The sequence below is a fragment of the Ptychodera flava genome, chromosome 2 (assembly GCF_041260155.1).
Source record: "Ptychodera flava strain L36383 chromosome 2, AS_Pfla_20210202, whole genome shotgun sequence".
Taxonomy (NCBI): domain Eukaryota; kingdom Metazoa; phylum Hemichordata; class Enteropneusta; family Ptychoderidae; genus Ptychodera; species Ptychodera flava.
The window spans coordinates 13,749,499-13,772,926 of record NC_091929.1 but is presented as its reverse complement, the minus strand read 5'-3'; the positions used below and the strand labels follow the sequence as shown (position 1 = coordinate 13,772,926).

The 23,428-nt window shown below is 35.4% G+C and overlaps 1 protein-coding gene across 1 annotated transcript in view; it reads left to right on the top strand.

Annotated features, from left to right (window-relative positions):
• Positions 1-22,813, top strand: part of LOC139115237 (acetyl-CoA carboxylase-like) — a 73,174-nt gene extending 50,361 nt beyond the window's left edge. The window contains 27 exon segments of the mRNA XM_070677213.1: positions 6-102; positions 559-672; positions 1,653-1,751; positions 2,774-2,839; positions 5,592-5,729; positions 6,303-6,470; positions 6,628-6,788; positions 7,524-7,585; positions 7,588-7,634; positions 8,238-8,393; positions 9,002-9,067; positions 9,281-9,487; positions 10,621-10,758; positions 11,143-11,263; positions 12,020-12,117; positions 12,442-12,552; positions 13,320-13,463; positions 14,014-14,134; positions 14,915-15,011; positions 15,669-15,901; positions 16,472-16,649; positions 17,233-17,378; positions 18,057-18,178; positions 18,557-18,657; positions 19,077-19,146; positions 19,885-20,024; positions 20,546-22,813. Coding sequence (XP_070533314.1) covers positions 6-102; positions 559-672; positions 1,653-1,751; positions 2,774-2,839; positions 5,592-5,729; positions 6,303-6,470; positions 6,628-6,788; positions 7,524-7,585; positions 7,588-7,634; positions 8,238-8,393; positions 9,002-9,067; positions 9,281-9,487; positions 10,621-10,758; positions 11,143-11,263; positions 12,020-12,117; positions 12,442-12,552; positions 13,320-13,463; positions 14,014-14,134; positions 14,915-15,011; positions 15,669-15,901; positions 16,472-16,649; positions 17,233-17,378; positions 18,057-18,178; positions 18,557-18,657; positions 19,077-19,146; positions 19,885-20,024; positions 20,546-20,672 — 3,328 coding nt within the window. The 3' untranslated portion in view covers positions 20,673-22,813.
• Positions 22,814-23,428: the final 615 nt, after the last annotated feature.

Genomic DNA, 23,428 nt, shown 5'->3' with positions numbered 1-23,428 from the left:
TCCAGACGCTTTGATGAAATTCTAGCAATGTTTACCAACAGTCCTCCAGAAAGTCCAAAGTTAGGGGACTCCAAGAGAGAAAAACTCTTTGAAACACAACAGGTATGTCATCATCTTCTGAAGTGCAACCTTTACACAACCATGCTGAGCTCAAGTGTTGTTTTAATTAAATCAGTGATGCTGAATTTGAGAATGAATCAAGTATAAATAAATGGAACACCATTACAACTGGTTGCCAAGTCTTTTTGCGGGTAACACTTATCAAAATCATCAAAATGAGTGCACCAACATCAAAAGCATACATCTTCTTGGTAGTTTCAGTATGTATTTAGTATTAAATTTGAAAAAAAAGACCATGTCATTTTATTTTATCAAAAGTAAAGGATTTCATCACAATAAACAAAATCAGGTAAAAATAAGGTTAACTTATTAGAAAAATGCAGTACAACATCATTAAAAATCATATTTTTATGGACTCTTTGATAATGTTACATAGTTGCATGTTTGTGCTTTCTTGTTCCGGTAACTTGTAATAACCTGACTCTTTTTAATATGTAGGGTGATCTGTGTGCGTCAGATGAGCCAATACATATCCTGAACATAGCAATGAAACTGGATAAATCAGATGACAGTGAACTAGCTGAACAGTTCCATAAATACTCAGAGTCCAAGGTAAGACAGTTCAATATTGGTTTAGATACTTCTTAATAGGCCAAACCCGGAATTCGAATCGACCACGGTACAAACAAAGCCATGTGCGCAAACGCGCATAGACGTACGTGTATTTCCATACGCGTTAGTACACATGTGGGTTTGTTTGTACCGGCATCACGTGATTATTTGGGCGTACTGAGTCTGTAGAACGCATCACGTCCTTTTTATTCCGGAGTAGAACCTTCTTAATTTGAATTCATCGTGATATGTGAAACATCTACATGCTATATGTTCTCATGGTTATACATAGTTGGAAAAAGAAAATGTTCAACTTTAGCTGATACTCCGTTCAACAAAACTACAGTCTGATAATAAAGAATAAAAGTTAAGGGTCATCACAAATTCTGGAAGGAAACTACGTACATTGTAAGATTTAAAAGTGATTCATGTGTATTAAATTCAAAACAGATATTTTTACACTTTAAGTATAGGTGAAAAGTTGCTGTTTTGTGACCAATCTTAAATAAGTCTGAACAAATTCAATTGTTAAATTTTGACGGCAGAAATGTTTATGACATATATTTTACATTATACCCGATACAATTGATGAAACTTAGGTAATATGGGCCTCAAAAGTGAGAGACTCAAACCTTTGCTCAAAACTTTCATCAATGAAACTTCCAGCCATACATGTACTCTTACCAAATCAAGAATAAAAATCAGGTGTCACCATGCAAAATTTAGTGCTAGAGAGACAAATTACCGACGATTTCCCAATATGCGAAATTCAAAATGGCCACCAACTTTGTGTTAACTCTATGGGGAAAAATAAAATTTTCGATTTTAGAAAAACTAGGAGGGTGAAAACTTTCTTACACCACGAGCTTTAAAATAATCCCCCACAAGAGGTAGATCACAAGAGAAAATTTTAAAGCCCAAATATCTGTCACCATGGTTCATTCTACCGTAAAGATGCCATGCTCAAATTGAATTTGCAGAGAGAACTCTTATTCCAACATGGTATCAGAAGAGTGACCTTCATAGTACTGCAGAAGAAAGAATTCCCCAAATACTTCACCTACAGAGCAAGATTAGATGTGAGTATTATCCTACATTGTATGCCTGTCACCATGTCTGTCGTTTGCCATGTGTATCCATGAGTGAATTTACTCACAACTGGATACTGGGGACATACACTAATCAGATGCTTGCCAATAACTTTATTCAATTTTATAGAATCAGCATGCTGACTATTATCAGGATTACTTCAATTTAAAAAAAAATTTAAAGGGCCAGTAGCTTTAACTTATGGTGATTTTTGCACTAATTTGATTTTGCTTATCAACTGCAAGTTCTTGTTCTATTTCCTATAAAGCATGTTGAAACATCAACTACGTAGCTTGTCAGCACTGCGTTTATATGTGGAAAATACACTGTCAGTTGTGTGTCACAGTTTACATTTGAATCCTAATCCAGACCAGAATTCACTTGACTGTCAACAATAACAATGCAGTGTACACATGTACAGTCTGAGTTGACAAGCCGAATACTGTGTATCTTAACATGCTTTATGGAGTAGAATAAAAACTGTAGTTGATATTAGAAACAAAAATCGTGAAAAACTCTTCAAATGTTAATATCCCTTTTAATCAATATCTGTATATTTTAACCCTTTGCACCCTGACCCCCTGGTACTCTATGACGTCATCGGACATTTCTGTCCGAGCCGGGTTCAAAGGGTTAACAAAATCTTGTCCCCTGCAGATAATAGAGAATTTCATCTTTGAGTTGTATTTTAACCCTTTCAGCCACATTTCTGTATGTACAGTACTGATCTAAGCTTATTGAAAACAATGAGACTGTACCGAAATCTGGCATTGAAAGGTTCAGCCTGTTCAATCACCATTGATAACAGTGATTTGGGCTAAACCATGGTGGTGAAAGGGTTTATATGCATTGAGATTGCTGCAACCATGCCAATAGTTACAACAGACAACAACAAACAGGGAACCTTTCATAATTTTCAACTTGCCAGGATCAACATGAAAACACCTCTTCTTATGGAGTAAACCAACTGCATGCCATAACTGTATTATTTATTTTATCTGTTACTTTCTAGAGTTTGAAGGAGAAATATTCCTATCTCTTCTCTGACACAGAAAATAATGTAGAATCTGAACCCAAGGTACACCTGATAAGTAACATGAACACTCCTTGCATGTATTTTTTCCTACTTTTGGTTGTGGTTTTTCTCTTTTAATACTAATATTTCTGTCAACATTTTCCTATTACAAATTTGCAAATGAAATTCATGTCCACATCACAAATGATGGTTTAAATTTTACAACTTGCAAAATATTATATTGGATACAGAAACTTCATTTTCTCTTGCTGAACCAACTTATTTTGTAGCTGTGGAAAGTTTTAGAGTCGGCATGTTAGAGATAAAACTAGTTAGCAGTATATAGCACGCTTTTGGCATCCAATGAAGAATACTGGGCCAGACCCTCAAGATAGAATACAGTTGTTGTTTGAGGGCGCTGTTGATTAACTCCCACTGACAGAGTCCAGGGGGACTTATGGTTCTGTCTGTACCGGTGCGTCAGTCCATGCGTCTGTTCATGCAGTTTTCTCAGAGCAGACCAGACCGATTTCTTTCAAACTTGGTACAAGGATTACTCCCTTTGTGATACGTAAGCAAGTTGATTTGTTTTGTGATACAATCTGATATGACCATCAATATATGGACTATGTCATTGACAATGACTTCTTACAAACAAATACAGGTATACCCCCTAAGATCACGCTAAGTTGTACTACAGCTTAACACTGGCCCACTGTTCCTCAGTTGTGCCTTGCTGGGCCGATCCATAAAGTACCGGTACACAGCCTTGTCTTTTTCCAGCTGAACCATGGGCTTGTTTGACACTGAGCTGAGCTAGTGAGCACATAACAGAAATTAAATACAGCAAGAGAACAAAGATACCAGAGAGTGTAAGATGGCAGAAAAAACATTGTAAGATTAGAAATCTATCCACTTATAGCAAGTTTTCTTTCGTACTTGTGGCATCCCCAAAAATATGAAAAATTTATGTTCAAAAGAATTACCATAGTCAAATTATTGATGATAATTGACATTGAAGAGATGACTTATCAAAAAGGAATGGAACCTACACGATTGAGTTTAATATCCAAAGTCAAGAAAAATTGAGTATACTTTCAATGAAATCTGCTATCTTAAATGTCAACTCCTTGAAGTGATAGTTTTGTATAGAAGTGGTGTTTGCACATCTGATTACAAGAATGACATTTCATCAGCAATACCTTATTTCAACGCCATAGAAACCATTGAGCAACTGATAAAATTTTTCTCGCAGTGAAATCAAGGATATTCTATACAGTGTCACACACAATTTATTTCAAAAAAATATTTATGTGATACTAAAATGTTGACAAGTGTGTTTTCTTTCTCTACTAACTCTTTGTTAATTTTTCCGTACTAACGTTTCATTTAACATTTTTCTTTGATATTTTCCATTGCCCTACAACTCAGTATATAAGTATATATAGGCTTCACTGAATTGCATTTTCTTAAAATTAAGTTCAAAATGTTTTGCATGTTTCAATTTAATATTTACCTGTCTTTGCTTTATTGATAACTCATTTCTCTGTGGGAATAATCTTCAAATGAACAATTACCCCCAAATATATTCTTCTTTCTGTATATTCCTCACAGCATATGCATATCAAATAATCTATACATTCATATCAAACCAAAAGGGCATATAAAAAGAATAATAATACTATCGTGATTAAATCTGGCATTCTCTCCAAAAATGTAGCTCTACTTTGCCCTGGAGTTCATACACTGAACTACTTATACCAGAAACAAAGAAAAGTGAAAGTTGCTTGAGTCCTTTTGTGAACTCTACAGCGTTTTTGGGTTTTTTGGAGTTTTTTCATTGATAGACACTGGTTTTCATTGAATGACACTGATATTTTCCCCATTGATGGGCACTGACACTACTTGTGTGAAATTTCTGTCTCTCAAGTGTATCACAGATTTGTATATTGGGTAACACAGTCTCTGTCTTGATAATTTGAAATGAAAGTTCTGGCTCATTGTAAACTTTTTGTGCTTTGTCACTGCCAGAAATCATTCCTGTGACATCTACATCACAATGTTTGATCATTGCAGTTAATTCTATTTAAACTTTGTAAATGACCATTTTTGGCAAAACAAGAAATACTGTCGTGTCAAAATATGTAAGATTAGGTTATAATCCCTCTTTTATTTATGCATGGTAAGTATTTGTTGTATGAACAACCATAGACCAAATTGTGCAAACACTCTGTTTGAAATGCAGTGTCCTCATAATTGTTGAATTTGAAATAATTATATCTAGCGAAAATAATCATTATACACTATAAGTTTTGCTCTTGAAAGATGATAATTTTGAACAATTTCACAAGGCATTGTCAAAATATTTTCTGAGAGTCAGCAATAAGAAAGGATGGGAATCCTGAACAAATCCAAACAAACTCATTGTACGGTATCTTACACAAATCAATTAAATACTGAGTTGGTATCATTTGCCAAACATTTAAAAAGCAACCAGTCTTTTTTGCAGTCTTACATTAGAAATGTAATTGTTTTTTCTAGAAATACCAAAGTAAACGTAAGCGTAAGCTTGGCTGTGGTGTGTAAAATAGTATGATAGATTATACACAGCAGCATGATATATCTCTCATCTTTTTGTCACTGCTTTGCAATTAATAGTCAAATTAGCAATGAAACGGAATATTCTACTTGCAACCATATTGTTGTTTTCATAAAGGTATGTACTAATTTTCATTCAGATAATTAGAACAGGAATTTTTGTGTTTAATTATGGATGAGATTTTATCTTTTGTATGTTTCATTACTTGGTGTACAGTTCATGGAAGATCGTATATATCGTCATTTGGAGCCAGCCTTGGCATTTCAACTTGAAATCAACCGGATGAGGAACTTTGACCTGCAAGCCATCCACACTCAAAACCACAGAATGCATCTCTATATCGGCTCTGCTAAGGTAAGGCACACTGGTGTAGTGTCTCCATGGTGTTTGCCATTGCACAATGCAAAATATACCAGTCCTCATAATATTTCATAATAAATGAGCAAGACCCAATATGTCATATTGTTTCAAGTGTGTATGAGATTGGCTAAGCTAAATCTTGTCAGATATTTAAACTAGCCACTCCCCACATGTATATACCGAGGCCATCCACAGCTTCCATTAGCCCAACTGAAGTCAACATTTTTGCAAGTTTTGTAGAAAAAAATCACTCTTGTAAGTGTTCTTTGAAAGATTCTCTTCATACCAACACTGTGTTGATTGCAGTGAGTATAATAAATTGGTGAAATTTTCCTCTCATCATTTTTGTTTGCAGCCAAAGTTGCCTGCTAGTCCAACTAGTTTTAGCAAACATTTTCTCACCCAGCCATCAAGACTGCCAGTCATTTAAATGGGGCAATGAATTTGCTTGCGCCTGGTACAAGCCATGCTGTGGTGTACGCACATATACTGATTTTTTCTATTCCATTAAAACTGCAGTGTACCCATCACAATTGACATTCGGTTTTGCTCATCTTTGTGACATAGGTTGAACAAGGCCAAGAAGTGACTGACTATCGATTCTTTGTACGGGCAATCATCCGTCACTCTGACCTGGTGACCAAGGAGGCATCATTTGAATACATGCAGAATGAAGGAGAAAGAATGTTACTGGAGGCACTGGATGAACTTGAAGTGGCATTCTCACACAGTCTGGTGAGTTGTCAGTGTTAAGCAATGAAGGTGTAGTTTGTATCACTTTTCTGTACGTATGTGCATGTGTAAATTGTAGCTCAGTCCCATTGAATTAATGTCCTGAAGAAAAAATATCCCTTCTGCAAGTAATTCGTCCTGCTGGTTTTCCTATTCGCAGGCCAAGCGTACAGACTGCAATCACATATTTCTGAACTTTGTACCCACCGTCATTATGGACCCAGCCAAGATTGAAGAGAATATCCGTTCCATGGTGTTGAGATACGGTGCTAGATTGTGGAAACTTAGAGTCTTACAAGCTGAACTGAAACTGACTGTCAGGTGTGTTGTGACATCATACAATGAGCGTGAGACAGATGAAGCATTGTTGTCATTCCTACATAGAATTTCCCCATACTTAAATGAAGTGCAATTCACCTCAGGGACAGCTTTTTATAGACAGCCAAATTTTTACATAACTTTTCAGGTTTTCCAATCTGGGTATTGTGTTGACTCATTGGACGTCAGTGGTATAAATGATGTTCACTGTGATGTTTTTGTGGAAACAGAAAGTTAGCGTAACTTTTCCCTGTAGAGCTAACATGGGGATAGCCACCATTTTGAATTTGAAATGTTTGTAATTTATAGTGCTCTGTTTATCCAAATGCAAACTTTAGAATGTAATCCTTGTTTTTTGTTCCTGATCACGAAAAACAATGATTTAAACTCACCATTAGGAAAGTTCTGGCAAAAGTTACAACTTTATGTTTTGAACCATAAGATACCTTATTTCAGTTTGGTCACTCAAATAAAACTTCTCATATCATTAATCAAATAGAAAAGCAACTTTACATTGTTACATTATAACATGTTATTCATCAGTTTCATTGATCCACCCCTTATGCAATATTGATATACTGCTGTATTCAAAATTCAACAGTTTGTGAGAATAATACAAATTCACGCCAGAAAATACTGATAAGTGACAAGCACAATGGTAAGTCAAGACAAAGTCATTTAATATTGTGGGCTTTTCCAGATAGTTCAATTAAATACATAATTTTGGAATTTCTCCAGGCTAACAGCCTCTGGAAAACCGATCCCTATCCGTGTATTCCTGACTAATGAATCTGGATATTATTGGATATTAGTCTTTACAAGGAAGTCACAGACTCCAATACCTCACAGGTAAGAATATGATTTTTTTTCAAGATGCAAAATGATGTCATTATTTATTTATTTATTTATTATTTATTTATTTATTTATTTATTTATTTATTTCAAAGTCCAACATAGATACAGTTTAAAACCATATACATCCACACTAACAAGAGAATTTTGGTAAAAACAGACAAAATGTGGTTACAGAACATTACATCATGAAAGACTAATATGAAAAGAATGAGCAAGTGTAACGTAATATTCATCATCAATTTTATGTTGTAAAACAAAGTACATTTTTCATGGAACATGGTTTCAGGCTGTATACAGCGTGTTAAACAAATTAAAAACCGAGACACTGCTTGCCATGCATCAAAATCTTATTAAACAAGCAGTGTAAAAAGCTTTTCAAATTCCAATAGACAGTTTTATCATATTTTCAAAAATATTGTTTTCTTCTAATAGTCCACAAATGATAATGATGTAGAAGTTTGGAAAAAATATAAAAGCTCTAGTGCATATCCAGTCATGACTGAAAAGGAAATTTTTCACTTTCTGATAATGTTTTCTCAATGATGGTACAGTTATTGGACTCTGTAATATTGAGATTTTTTGTCCAATTATCTGCAGATAATGTTCCATGCATACGGAGCAAAGCAAGGACCTCTCCATGGATTACTGATCAGTACACCATACATGACTAAAGATCATCTACAACTCAAAAGATTTCAAGCCAACAAGGCCATGACAACTTATGTCTATGACTTCCCAGAGATGTTCCGAAGGGTAAGTACAGCGCCCTCTATCATACGTATCCAACTGTGAGACTCTTCGAATAAGCTGCATTTGGGATTTTCATCGCAATCAGCAGGGTCTTAATTTTAATAGTTAAATGACATCCCAACCACAGTACATTTAGGATAGAGTATAAATAAGTGACATCTAAAATTAGCAAAGGGACATACTTAATTAAATTCACTAAAAAGGGTGCATATTTTACACTTTATACAGTAGTTCTCCCATGTTCACATAACAACATTTTACTTCTAGAAGATGTGCACTGTTGTATCTGCTCTTTCTTTATTACAGGATATTTGTTATTTTTTGGCAAATACAACTTATATTGTTTTCATGCAATGATTGGGCATTTAAAAAGAGAACTTTCATTGAAAATATTTCCTAACTTTGTGAACTGTTTTTTGATAGATAGATCATGATGTCATAGGTCAACAAGTGTCAAGGTTCACCCTGGGGTCAAGATTCACTTTGCTGACCACTTTCCCTGCCTTTAGTGTAAAGAAGATAAATCGTTTTCCATAGTTTCTGTACTTAATTAATAGTCCATTGTCTGCTATCTTTTAAGTTTAAATGTCTACTGTACCTGTTATTTACAGGCAATGAAGCAGCTCTGGGATGACTACAACACAAAACATTCTACAGAATTCCTGCCTTCTGAGCTAGTAAGCAATGTGTTATCATTATTATAGATTCTTTGTATTACAAACAGCATCTGAACCTGTATGAGTAATATTACTGTGAATGATTGTACCATTCAAATATATTAGAGTAAATATGAAACTATGAATATTAAGGAATGCTCACCACATTATTTATATTTCCAACATTCCCTCAAAACACTTACAAAATGATTTCTGCCTGCATTGATTCTGTAGGTGAGTTGTATGGAGTTAGTTCTTGACAGTCAAGATGACCTTGCCCCGATGAATCGACTCCAAGGTGAAAATCAGATCGGTATGGTTGCATGGAAGATGACCCTGAGAACACCGGAATATCCAGACGGCCGGGATGTGATCGTCATTGCCAATGATATTACTTTCCTTATTGGGTCATTTGGGCCACAGGAAGACTTACTGTTCAAGGTGTGTACAAGTAGATGTTTTCTGTCAATGAAAAAACAGCCCAAAATCATGCTGTGCTCTTTACGGCAAGACTGCAGCATACTGATATTGGGCTATTAACAATTTTACAAATTATCATTATCCTAGGGGGTCAAGTTGCTTTATAAAGCTATGAGAGGGCACCCTAAAGCAACACTTACCAATAATTACCAATACCAGACCCAGTCTTCAGGTGTGCCCTAATTACATTTCAAAATGTCTCTTTTGAGATATTTGTCTGATTTCCATGGATAAAGTTTACTTGTACAAGAATTATGGCAACTTTGAGTTTTGTTCAACTTGCCACTATCTTTAATCTGTGAGCCTCCTTTATAGGAACAGTGATATAGAGTAACTGCTGCAGTTTATGGACTCCACACAAAAAAAAAAAATCATTATTCACAAAAGAAACATATTTCTGTATTCATGTAAGAAGGGCTTTGTCTATATCAATATCCATTGAACCCCTGGTTTAACGTCGCAACATCTATTATTACATGCCTTGATGTGAGTGCAAATCAGTGCTTTGATTTGAATAGGAACATCCGGGATGTTAGCGGGCCGGTGAACGATGTACTGACCGGTTTCCATGGTTACCCGGTCCAGTGAAGCCTTTCGACGTTTTCGACGTCAAAGTAGACGCTTAACGCTAGATGTAAAATATCCATGCACGCACTGCTATTTTAACTTTTGTTAAAATCTGTTTGATGCTGGTCGATAATGGTAAAATTGTTTGAAAATCCCCTGCATGTAACTAAATGTTATATAGCATTAACTGTGAAGGGCATGTAATAAAAATATTATTGCCTGAATACATGGGCTTATGTGCCCTCGCAGCAGGAGACAATTTGCCCTCCTGGCGTCGGGCAAATTGTCACCTGCTCTCAGGCACATAAACCCATGTATTCAGGCAATAATATATAATATAATGTTTATCCTGAGATATACCCAGTATGCTGTTCTCATATAAATATTTTAACAAACTTTAGGAAGTAAATGAAGTCTTTGTCTTCTTTTTAAACTCAAGATTAAATACATAAAATATGTGGAAAGTGATTTTCTTTCTGTCATTTCTACATAAAGTGCAAGGTTTCTATATATTTATTGTATTTCAGAAAGCATCTGAGATGGCACGACAGCTTGGAATTCCACGTATTTATATAGCTGCCAACAGTGGTGCTAGGATAGGCCTGGCGGAAGAAGTCAAACATCTCTACAAGATAGCCTGGCAAAGCCCTAATGAACCAGATAAGGTAAGTCTCATGTCTCCATGACAACTGCTGCTGTTGGCATGGCATCAGTGCTGGTAGGTTAGGTCAGGCTGAAACAGTCAAAGTTCGCTATAAAATAGCCTAAGAAAATCCTGATAAACTTGATAAGGAGAGTCTCAGGTCTCCATGACAACTGTTGTCATGACAACAAGTGCTAAGATTTTGGTAAATTCAGATACCTGTAAGAGTTGTGTATTTCAGTAGAATGGTGTTCATACATGTAATGTTCATTTAAATTTTATTCTTCATTTCCATGAATAGAAGACCAGTCACTACATGTACCTCTAGAGTCTGTCTTAAAAACTAGCTTATTTACTGAAATTACTTTAGTCTGAACACTGTAAGTTTTGTGGAAATTTTGCCCAGGGCTTCAAGTACCTATATCTAACACCAGCTGACTTCAAGAAACTTAGTGCATCCAACTCAGTACATGCAGAGTTGATTGAAGATGAAGGAGAATCCAGATACAAGATTACTGATATCATTGGTGAGAATGTTACATGTGATCTGATTGGTTAAATACAACCTATTGTCATGTGTGGAAAATGTGATCTTCCATGTGATTGGTTGAAAGTGAAGCAGTATGTTATGGGTGATCCAATTGGTTGTGTATGGAAAATGTCATCTTCTATGTGATTCGTTGACATCAAGGCTTTAAGACATGTGATCTGATTTGTTGAGCATAGCTTATTGTAATGCATGGGTGATGTTATCTACTATGTGATTGGTCAAGAGTTGGGCAGTAATTGCCATGTTACTGATAATCACCAATGGTTATCATATTGGTTTTGACATATCTCAACAGTTGAAGTAATAAGGCTGAAATTGCATAGTATCAGTATGGTTACATCAAGAGAAAGTACTCTGATATATCTGATGCTTGAAAGGCAATATAATTATGGTCATACATGCAAAGTGTATTGTTTAAGCTGCTCACCCCCAATCCCCAGTAAAACAGTCCACACTTACCATTGATTACAGTGGATTTTGACCAAACCACGGTGGTAAAAGGGTAATTCTGCAAATCTGACTCATCATCAAAATTGCATATTCATGTACTTCAGCTCCTGCATTCTGTAGTATCACAGCAATAGATTCCTATAGTGAAAATAATTTGTACACTAATGCTTTACATGTGCATATGTGTTGACTGAGAACTATCTGTTAAAGGTCGTAGTTTGTATATTCTATTCAATCTATTTTGTATGTGATTGGTTGATAAATTTCATTGTATGTCTTACAGGTAAGGAAGATGGCCTTGGTGTTGAGAATTTAAGAGGTAGTGGAATGATAGCTGGGGAGTCCTCATCAGCTTATGAGGAAGTTATTACCATAAGTTTGGTAAGATTTCAATCTTTTAGAGATTAATAAAAATATTAAAAAACTTATTGTACAAGACAGGCTGGTCAGCAGTCAACCAAATTGTATCAGTTTTGTACGTTGAAATTGTTCTAATCTCCATTAATATGTGTGAGCTCTTGGCCAGTATGCTGCATCTATTCATGCAATTATACAATCACAATACAAACTCAAGGCTCACACTAGTCATAAGCAAATACTGATGATTACTGATGATATTGGTGATTTCAACTTTGCATCTTAAAAAATAACTATGATTTTTAAGTGGTGTATGAGACATTGAGCTGTGTGTTTGTGTCTTCCCAGGTTACCTGTAGAGTTGTTGGCATCGGTTCATACCTGGTAAGGCTTGGACAGCGTATCGTTCAAGTTGAAAACTCACCAATTATTCTGACTGGAGCAACTGCCCTCAATAAGGTTTGTATGTCAGCCCAGATGAAAATCACTGTAGTATGTGCGTTAAGCAAGATTGACAGAAACTCACTTGGACACATGCTTGTCAGTCCCTTGAAATCAACATTTTGAATTCTACAGTGGACACGTACACCACACATAACAGAATTGCTTAGGAATGCTAAAGTTAAAAAAGTTTATTTCATACTCTCTGGTCTCAAAAGTCAGTGAGCACCCACTAACAAATGATGATGCTGAACTCTTTGGTCATTTTTGAAGTTCCCATGAATGCGCCCTATACCATTACATGTAAGATGTCAAACATTCTTGATCACATATAACTATTGTAAATCAATGCACATATAACTATCGTAAATCAATGACACATTAGTGCAGCATAGAGGATGCACTGACATCAGCATTCTATTAGTATGGGTGTAGTTTCAAGGCAATGGTGAAGAATTTCAGACACAAACCCTTGGATACAAACTACCAGGGTTTTCCTTGGGCCCCTTAGCTACTGTAATGACTCCCTATGTTACAGGTAATTAATCCAAAATGCTGTCTATGTTCACTAACTTTCACTCTCGGCATTTTCAATCAGGAATAAAGTGATTATGATTAGCCTCACAACAAATATCAGTCCAATTTTGATTATTCCATCTCATGTTGAATGCCTGAAGAGTGACACGTACCAAAAGTTAGTTATAAAATTGGTAAGAATAGTCTTTTATTGTGAGGATTCTTTCTGTACAGTCAAAACAAGTGATTATGTTCTTTTATTTGGACAGGTACTAGGTCGCCAAGTATACACCTCTAACAATCAGCTTGGAGGGGTACAAATTATGCATAATAATGGAGTCACACATGACATTGCCAAGGATGACTTTGAGGGCGTACTCACCATCATAAAATGGTTATCATACATGCCCAAGGTTAGTTGAAAAAAGCAGTTTTGTGCAGAAAAGTTATTTCATACTGAATTCAAACATATCTGTGCTCAGAACAGAATGTGTATTATGCTGTAGGCCAACAACTCTTTTCATCCAAATAGTACAAGCACTTATAATAGCAGTGATGACTTCAAAATTGTTGAACATTCCTTGATCTTATCATATCAGAAAAGTCGTACATGGCTACACACTGTAATCTGTATAGTCTACCAGCAGGGCGTGTTCTAGAAGAAATTTACATACTACATGCAAGTTGGATAACGTTTCTGTCCTGTTTTTTTGCACTTAAAGACTTACTAAAGCTTAAAGTGTATTAGCCAGTGAGAATTTTCTGATTCAGTATGCTTAAAATGCTGTGACCAACCTTCCAACCTTGCTGTTGTTATCAGATTTTCAACACTTTTAGGATGAAATGGTAGACCATGGTATGTAGAAAGCAAAAATCACATTACTATGCACAAACCAAGCACAATACAAAGTTTGCCATACTCCAAGTCCAGAGTTCATGACTCTATTTATTTTGAATTGACAGGATCACACTGCATTGGTACCAATTACACCAAGTGTAGATCCAGTCGACAGGGAAGTGATCTTCTATCCAACCAAAGAGCCATATGATCCCAGACACATGCTGGCTGGCAGACTCAACCAAGGTATCTATAGAAATGGCAGATTCTTTGAATAAAAAGTGAAGTGTAATTAGACTATTTTAATTTTGCAACCTCAGTTACCAGGACCGACTCATATCTTTAAGTTACCTACCCACCTATCAATCAATCAATAAATACACAAATCACAAAAATATATATATATATATATATATATATATATATATATATATACACACACACACACACACACACACACACACACACACACACACACACATATATATATATATATATATATATATATATATATATATATATATATATATATATATATATATATATATATATATATATATATGGTTTTCTCTCGACCGAGCTATTGCGCAAATTGCACATTTCAAACTGTCGTCTGCCCTGAAAAAGTTACTGACAGCGTCGAAATTGCGCACAAAACACAGCAGCAAAGACGTCCACATATACTGATACATGAGGGTGTGATCGACCCACGGGGATTAATGCTTATATTCCCAGGACTTTGTTATGGATTTAAACCCCTAGATTCGGACTAAATCATGTCCAAGGGAACAAATACATCAAATTATGAGTCAGGGAAACTTGCGGGTGATAAATTGACAGAAGATGGAGAGCAGCCGAGTACATCACAAGCTGAAAAACATCATGATGTCGATGTTTAGTACGGGTCTGACCATTCTTAAAAAAAAACAAGATTGTTACCAGTTTATAAAATGATTATGTCATATCACATTTCTTGAAGTTGTATTCTCCTGAAGTTTGTATGACTATTTCTCTTTCCCAATTCAGATAAAGGAGGTGAATGGGAGAGTGGGTTCTTTGACAGGGATTCTTTCATGGAAATCATGGCTCCATGGGCACAGACTGTGGTCTGTGGAAGGGCAAAGTGAGTACTCTCAACTTTATTCCATTGCATCTTGAAATCCTGAAAATATTTGCAAGTGAGTTCCTGAATCGCCAATTGATGTTTTTTGCAGACAACAAACTTGCATACAAAATATTGTGTAACAGATGAGTGACAGTTGTGTCAAAAAATATTTTGTGGTGATTTAGGCTATTCCATCATAACAGGATAATGACACTCATATAACATAGTTGAATATTACTGTTATACCTGAAAGTCCTGACCAAAGGTGTAGTACACCAGGAAAATCTTGGAAATGTCAATTTTGTCCAAAAAATGTGTAATAAATATAGTGAATGGAAAGTGTATTGAAAGTTTCTACATATGTCATTTGGATCACCAATGATCTTTTCCTAAGTATATTCCCAGAAGCTGCCAAAAAATTCCTGTATAATTTTTGAGTTTTGACTACCTTTTAGCATTCCAACCTTACAGTGTATAAAAAGATATTATCTATTGTTGGACGTTTTGGATCTGAAACGTCTTCCTCCAAATGCGTCATATGTTTCCATAAATTATCATGTTATTTTCAACATTGAAATTGTCCAAATGACATGTACATGGCAATATTGAATTATTGTCTCTATTTTAAGATTGTACAATTTGACTGTTGACCACTGTACCTGTGTTCTCTGTTAGACTCGGTGGAATACCTGTCGGAGTAGTTGCCGTGGAAACAAGAACTGTGGATGTTGAAATTCCGGCAGATCCCGGCAATCCGGATTCTGAAGCCAAGTTGGTATCTCAGGCAGGTCAGGTATGGTTTCCAGACTCTGCTTACAAGACAGCACAGGTGATCAAAGATTTCAACAGAGAGGGCCTACCATTAATGGTTTTTGCAAACTGGAGAGGATTTTCAGGTGGCATGAAAGGTAAGGAATTGTAAATTAAATCTTCTGTATTTTGTACTTTTATTGTGTTTGCTAGAGTTAAAAGAACAACTATCATTTGAGGTTTTTTACATTACATATTACTGAAAGAAATTCATAAAAGCATACAGTACTCAGTAAAAAACAAAAATATTATTTGTAAATTTCTGAAGCACTGGGTTACTAGCATCTCATCTTTGAAGTTACTATAGTCAATGGACATATTACAGAATTAGAATGGGCTAGGGGTTGGTGGGAGGGCAAATTCATCAAAAATTGGACATTCTTCAACACAATCTCGCAACTGTAATAGCTTTGGAGAACAAGAATGTATATTTGTCACCTGTGTTGATCTTTCAGTACCACAGTTTAGCCCAAATCCATTGTCAATCCAAGGTTTAATTCTTGTAATTCTGTTCATGAAGTGACTTTGAAGAATGTCTGGGTGTTCTACACGTTCTTTTCTTTCCTATGGTGGACATGAAAGGTCTTTTTGATGCTACTGATCCAAATGTCCTTGTGATAAAACATACATGCAATATCATACCCATGAGTTTCTCTTGTTATTTGCAGACATGTATGAACAGGTGTTGAAGTTTGGTTCCTATATTGTGGACGGTCTGTGTGAATACAAGCAGCCTGTTATGATCTACATCCCACCCAATGCAGAGTTACGTGGTGGTTCCTGGGTTGTCATTGATCCTACTATTAATAGCATGAGAATGGAAATGTATGCAGACCAGGAATCAAGGTTGGTATCTTACATATTGTACATATGTATTCTGTATACCATGTACATCCTTTAGATATATTCTATGTATCCTATACATGAACATCCAGTATTTGTATCCTGTATGTATGTCTTGTGCATCCTGTGTATCCTGTTACTCTGTATGTACAGTTCATCCTATACATCCCATACATGTATTCTACATGCTGTATATCTTGTAAATCCTGGACATGTGTACGCTGTACTTGTATATCCTGTATATCCTGCAGTACATGTACCAATATTCTGTGTATGCCCTGTACGGTACGTGTACACTGTATGTACTGTACATATATCCTGTTCACAGCATCCTCTAAATTCTGTACTTGTATCACATGTGGCTTCATACATGCCTTATATATGTCATATATAAAGACAGAATATTTCTGAGTCTTCATGAACTTTTCAGAAAAAGACTTGTACATAATCAATCAATGCAATACATAGCAACCCCAGAATTTTTTCTTTTATTTTGCTGTACTTTTATCAAGTTTATAATGTATAACATACTACGAATCTATTGTCTCGTTCACCTTTTCTTTCGATTGACTTTTCTGTCTTTCAGAGGTGGAGTTCTAGAAGCAGAAGGCACTGTTGAAATCAAGTACAGGAAAAAGGATCTGGTAAAGACAATGAGAAGATTGGATGCTGAGTATGGCAAACTAATGGAAGAATTATCACAGCCTGAATTGCCAGCTGAGAAGAAAGCTGGTAAGTGTTCACCAGGGATGGCACTCATAATTGCAAAAGACATTGCCAATTCCTGTGATGTAAAAAGAAAATTCCAACCTTTTAATTTGTGTAATGTATGAGAGATGTCTGATGGCAGTGTAATGTTGTAAGCGTAACCATGCTAATTAGCGACTTTTCAATTTAGTTTTGCATTCCCGATGATTTTGCTGCATTTGTTTTCTCAGCAACATGCTTATAATTTTTATGAAAAATTAATTTCTCTAGGAGACGACTATTCTAAACCTCATTCTACCCTTCAATTAAATCAGCTGATGATTTTCTTATTTTTGAATTTTAAGAAATCTTTGTCAAGGTGTCAGATGAAATGTGAAATAAGACTTCAACATTTCGTTCATGTCAGGAAATCATAGCAAGTACAGTGCTTCTTTTAATGGAGCAAACTCCATGAAATATCTGATATCAAAAATGTTTGCTAATTTAAAATGATACTTTACAAAGTTGCTTGCTTAAATTAACTGTTAAACATCAAGAAATCTTCAAAATACTACACGTAATATTGACTATGTGTAGAAGTGTCGTTGCTGTTAAGAATGTCTCTGCCACACGTATGCAACGTCAGGTTGTCACACGACAAAGACATCACACCTATTTTGTACATCCATACACATCTATTGCCACTGTGTTTGTATTTGATAGATTTGGAAAAGAAGGTACAAGAGAGAGAGGAGAAGTTACTGCCAATCTACCACACAGTGTCAGTTACATTTGCTGATTTGCATGATACAGCTGGCAGAATGCAAGAAAAGGGTGTCATTACAGTAAGTTTATTGATACGGTTTCATTGCATATTTGTTCCAATCATAGCCTAGTGTGCCTTATGTTGCAATGATATTTTGTAATTTTTAATTTTATTCCTGTCAGACTAAAGCATGTTCATCATGTACTAATTTTCGAATTTTTCACTAATTCCAGAAGTTGCCAAAAAGTATTTTGAAGAAGTACCGGTATATTATTTCTGGATTTTTCACTAGCATCAAAGTAATAGACCATAGTTGGTACAAACAGTCAAGACTGACCATCAAATTCTAAAAGTTGTAAAAGTTGTATCATAAGATAATTATAATTCCAAAAATGACAGAGTCATTTTATTTAAATTTATTGAAAACTAACAATGAGTGTATATTTTGTACTCTCAGGACATTTTACAATGGAAAACATCTAGGAAGTTCTTCTATTGGCGCCTAAGACGATTACTTCTAGAAGATGGTGTGAAATCACGGATCATGGAGGCCAATAGGTATGGCACAAATAGAACAAGCAGTGTTCAGACAGTTTTCAAATTTCTCTGACTCGGTTAGATTCTAAGAATAATGAGTCCTATGACCATTATTTGTGAACATAACGAGTTGCAGGTGTTTTGCTAGATTCTACATAATAGCGTTTCATGAGATCGAGGTCGATCACCAGACACAGGTGACAATACCTTCCTGCACATGCTTTTGTCACATCGTACATTTCTACATAGTTATATTTGATTCAAAGATTCACTCTCACTGTGAAAAATGAAGTATCTACATAGAACGTAACTGGCAACTTCATGTAAATACACTCTTGAAGCAAGACAACCTTCCAGCCTGAGTGAATTCAGTGTTGTCATCCTCCATATACCGGTAATTATATAACAATGTCAACTCTTGATTTTAACTTCCATCACAGTGAACTAAGTCAGGGTGAAATTACCTCAATGCTAAGAAGATGGTTTATTGAAGCCAAGGGTACTGTACAGGTAAGTGATCTTTGCCTGTCCCTAAGGCCTATGTCATAGTACACCACACATATTATCCAGAAATTATGTAACTTGCTAAGACTCACACTCATGATGTAGAGGAAAAAGTAATGAGACATGGCTTGCCTGATGTAACCCTGTCATGTACGGTATACTTATATTGCCCTGTCATGTGCATTGATATTGCCCTGTCATGTGCACTGATATTGCCCTATGGCATGCACTGATATAATTACATTTATAACACACAATAGCAAGGGCAAAATCACAATTTGTTACCTACCCTTGGGTTGGTACTCATGACAGTACTGGTAATTTTGATGATACCATCATCTTCAGCTCAGGTATCATCAATATTACCATCATGATCATCATCCCATTGGGTGTGCAATAAATGATCCAGCTTTTGCTATCATGTGTTATTATTTAACTATTATCATAATGATCTTTCTCAATCATAATCACTGTATCTTATATCTGTAGTATCTGTTCTTTCCTCTGACTCCTAACCACTTTCCTTTCGACCCTCCCTCCCTCGTCCCACCCCCTCCCACCCTGCCTTGACAAACTTTGCCATAGTAAACAAAGGGTCATATCAAAAAGTCAGGGATGAGGGTGCTCTGAAGTGAGGTAAAACATTTTTCAAAATAAGAACATTTTTTCCATGTATCCTGTATTGCCCTGAGAAAAAAGTGGATTGTTCCATTGACTGTGGTAATGTTGTTTTTTACCCTGTAGGGTTATTTATGGGACAACAATGAAGCCATTGTTGAATGGCTGCTGGACCAAAAGAAAGAGGAAGATGAGACTGGCCGATGTCTCATCATGGATAATCTGAAATGTGTGAAAAGAGACAAAGCTATACAACAAATCAGAACGTAAGTTTTCAATCATCTATGTCATATCTCAAGATTCACACTCAAAGCCGCGACAATGATTTTAGAATGGATTACATCATGCTCATTAAGATTCGAATGTATGTTCCTGAAATATACGCATCTTTACTCAGACTATAGATGGATGTGGGATGGATAACAAAAATTAGGCAAAACTTTTTTAAGTGTTTTTTAACTTGAATTGTAATGTATTCAGATGTGTCATAGGCAGAAAACAACTTCAAAAGGGATGAACTCGATTTATTCATTCATTCCCTCATTCAGCAATTCATTCATTCATTGATTCATTCATGTATTAATTTATCCAGGCATTGTGCTAACTGTTGTGCTTACAACTGAGTGTAAGTCACTTCAATCAGATAAGTAATTTGGAAAACTCTGACTTTTGTGCCAGGGATCTTTATAAAGATATGGAGTCATAAAGTAAAATATGGAGTAAATGCAATGCTGGTTTCATTTGTTAGCTAGGAATTACCATAATTTGTTTCCTTTTTTGTCCTCAGTTTGGTGCAAGACAATCCAGAGGTTGCCATGGATTCTATCGTTCATATAACTCAACACATGACATCAGCTCAGAGGAGAGAAGTCGCACACATTCTGGAAAGCATGGACCATGAACCAGCAGATTAATTTCCATCAGTGCGCCCTCTATGCTAAGCTGACATCCCATTGACTCAAGAAATATCTCTCTGATGCAAAAACAGTTTACATGTTATGTCACACGTACTGCTGTAGAGCTAACCCAACGAAATTTCAGAAATTCAGAAATTGATGCAAAGAAGTTTAAAAATATTTCAAATCAGAAGGCACGATATAGCAACTGAAATATAGAAAGATTAGAAATACCCTCCCCATCCCCTGACCCCCACCTGTCTATAGATAAAAGTCAAAATCAGTGTTCTCTACGTCAATGGGGGCCTCGCTTTGATGCTGTATACCGTTCAGAAAATTAAATTGTACCTGTATTGTAGAACTCTGAATATAATATCAAAACAAATAGGAGTTTTGAAATACACTTTTGTCAAAATACAACCAACCAACCACTTGAAAATGAATTATATCTTTACAGTGAATTTCTTTTGTATTTTTTTAACACTAACTTCAAAGTCCAAAAGCGCAACATTGAAAATTTTGATGAACACTCAGTGGAACACAGGGAATACTTCACATGGCCATTTCAATTAAAAATGCACAAAGAATTCAAAAGATGTAACAGGAGACTGAATGGTGGTCAGCAGAATATTTTAATGATATTAATTGGATAGTTTATATCGGAATTTGGCCTGTAGAGTGTGTGTTAATTGACTCAAACCTGAATTTACAGTGATTGGAGTAAAACAAATGTATACCTGCATTTGATTGACAGATTGTATGTACATATGTGAGATGAGTGGATAATATATGAAGACAATATGTGCAATTTATTCAGTTCCTGAAGATTCAGATAAATAACATGCTGTCGAAAATGTCAATGAATAAATTCACTAAAATTTTAACTGGAATTTCTTCGCAGGAATTGTAAATATTCGATTATTTTTACTTTGAATGATTGGAAAGCCAAAATGGACAAAGTTGTTTTTGACGCTCTTTTGTTAAAGTTTTATTGTTTATGAGAAGTCGTATTGTTTGCAGCTTATGTCGTGCGTTTAAGGTTAGATCGCACCTCGAAATTGAAAGACTTAAAACTTTTGCTCAAATTTTCCTCAATGAAACTTTCAACCATACTCTGACCAAGTAAAGAATAAAAATCATGGGTCACCATGCAAAGTTTGGTACCAGAGAAACAAACTGCCTACTATTTACCAATATTTTCAATAAATTAAGAATGGCCACTATCTCTGTGTTAATTAACTCTATGGCCAAAATAATTTTTTTTTCTGTTTTCGACAAACTAAGATTGTGAATATGTTTCTTTCTCCCAGAGGTTTAAAATGAGCCCTCAAAAAGTGGTAGACAAGAAAATAATTGTAAAAATTTAGAGTCTAAATATCTGTCCTTGAGGTGCATTCTACCTTAACCCTTTCACCATCATGGTTTGTCCCAAATCCATTGTTTTCTATGGTAAAGTTGGACCTGTATACAGGGAGCTGGGGATGAAAGGGTTAAGGCTACTTACAATAGATTTTTTGCAGCTGAACTCACAGACACATAAAATGAAGTGACGGAGAAGATAATTTTTGGGGTGTACAAAGCAGAAATCCATGCTTAGCCTAATGAAGTAATGGGTTTTCTTGCAACTGCCAAACTCCACACAAAATACAGTATGGTTACAAGCTATAGCTTTTTATAACATTTTCATTATTTGTTCTGATACCCAAGTAAATAATTTCTTCTTAAGTATGTTGAAATGTAACTTCAGTACTAAATAATTACATCTGATACTACACAAGTACAAGTTTCACTGACATATTTAACAGTATAAAGCATTTCAAAAAACATTTGGGAGTAGATGAAGAAACTCTATTTCTCAAACTGAACAGAAGTGCAGGAGAAAAAAATCAAAAGTTACAGCTAACAGAGCCCAACATAGAGACGTAAAATTATGTTACTTCAGTTGAAAGTTGGTTTTCAGAATCACGTTTTCTGTTATCATAAAAACAATTTTCATTTCTAGATACAATTTTGTCCTTTTGAAGCTTTCTTGACCAACAAATCAACTTAAATTTTTTGTGTTAACATCATCCAAATGTTACAGTGCATGTATCACATCAGTTTGTGCTTGTCCAAGGGTCATTTTTACCGTTAATAAACAAATATTGTCTGGTAAAGAAGCCTTGTTCATGTAAGTCTTATTTAGCTCCCTTCTGCCATATGTAAAGGTAGCAGTGGGAGGTAGTATAGGTATGTCTGTATGTGTGTATGTCCATCAGCAGCAAAACTTAAAAAGTACATATATCCCCTCTTACCATATTTAGCTAAATGTCAGTGAAGTGAGAGTGATGGAATTGAAAGTTCAATTGTAACTGAAAGCATATTGTAACAGTCTTTTCTCTGCTGACTTTTGAGCCAACTGTATGAAACATTGTAGCACAATGCATTTTGGAATTTCTACTCTTGAGTGGCAACTCTCGTCTACACCTTGTGTGGAATTTTTTAACATTTCAGAATTTGAAGAAGCACCATCCTTTTGTAAAATCTTTAAAACATTTTTAGTACCAACACTATACATTTAACCTTGCACTAATGTATGGATCTCATTATATCAACAAACACCTAAATCTAGTTTGCATTCTGATGGCTTACACAATTTCAAGTTACAGAGATCAAAGATTTACCAATATCAATCTCTGAAATGAGCTAAGAAGTAAAGACACGTCTCAGATCCAGTGAGATTTTGGTATTTAGGTGTACTTGCATGCGCCTTGCTAATTGGACAACCTAGAATA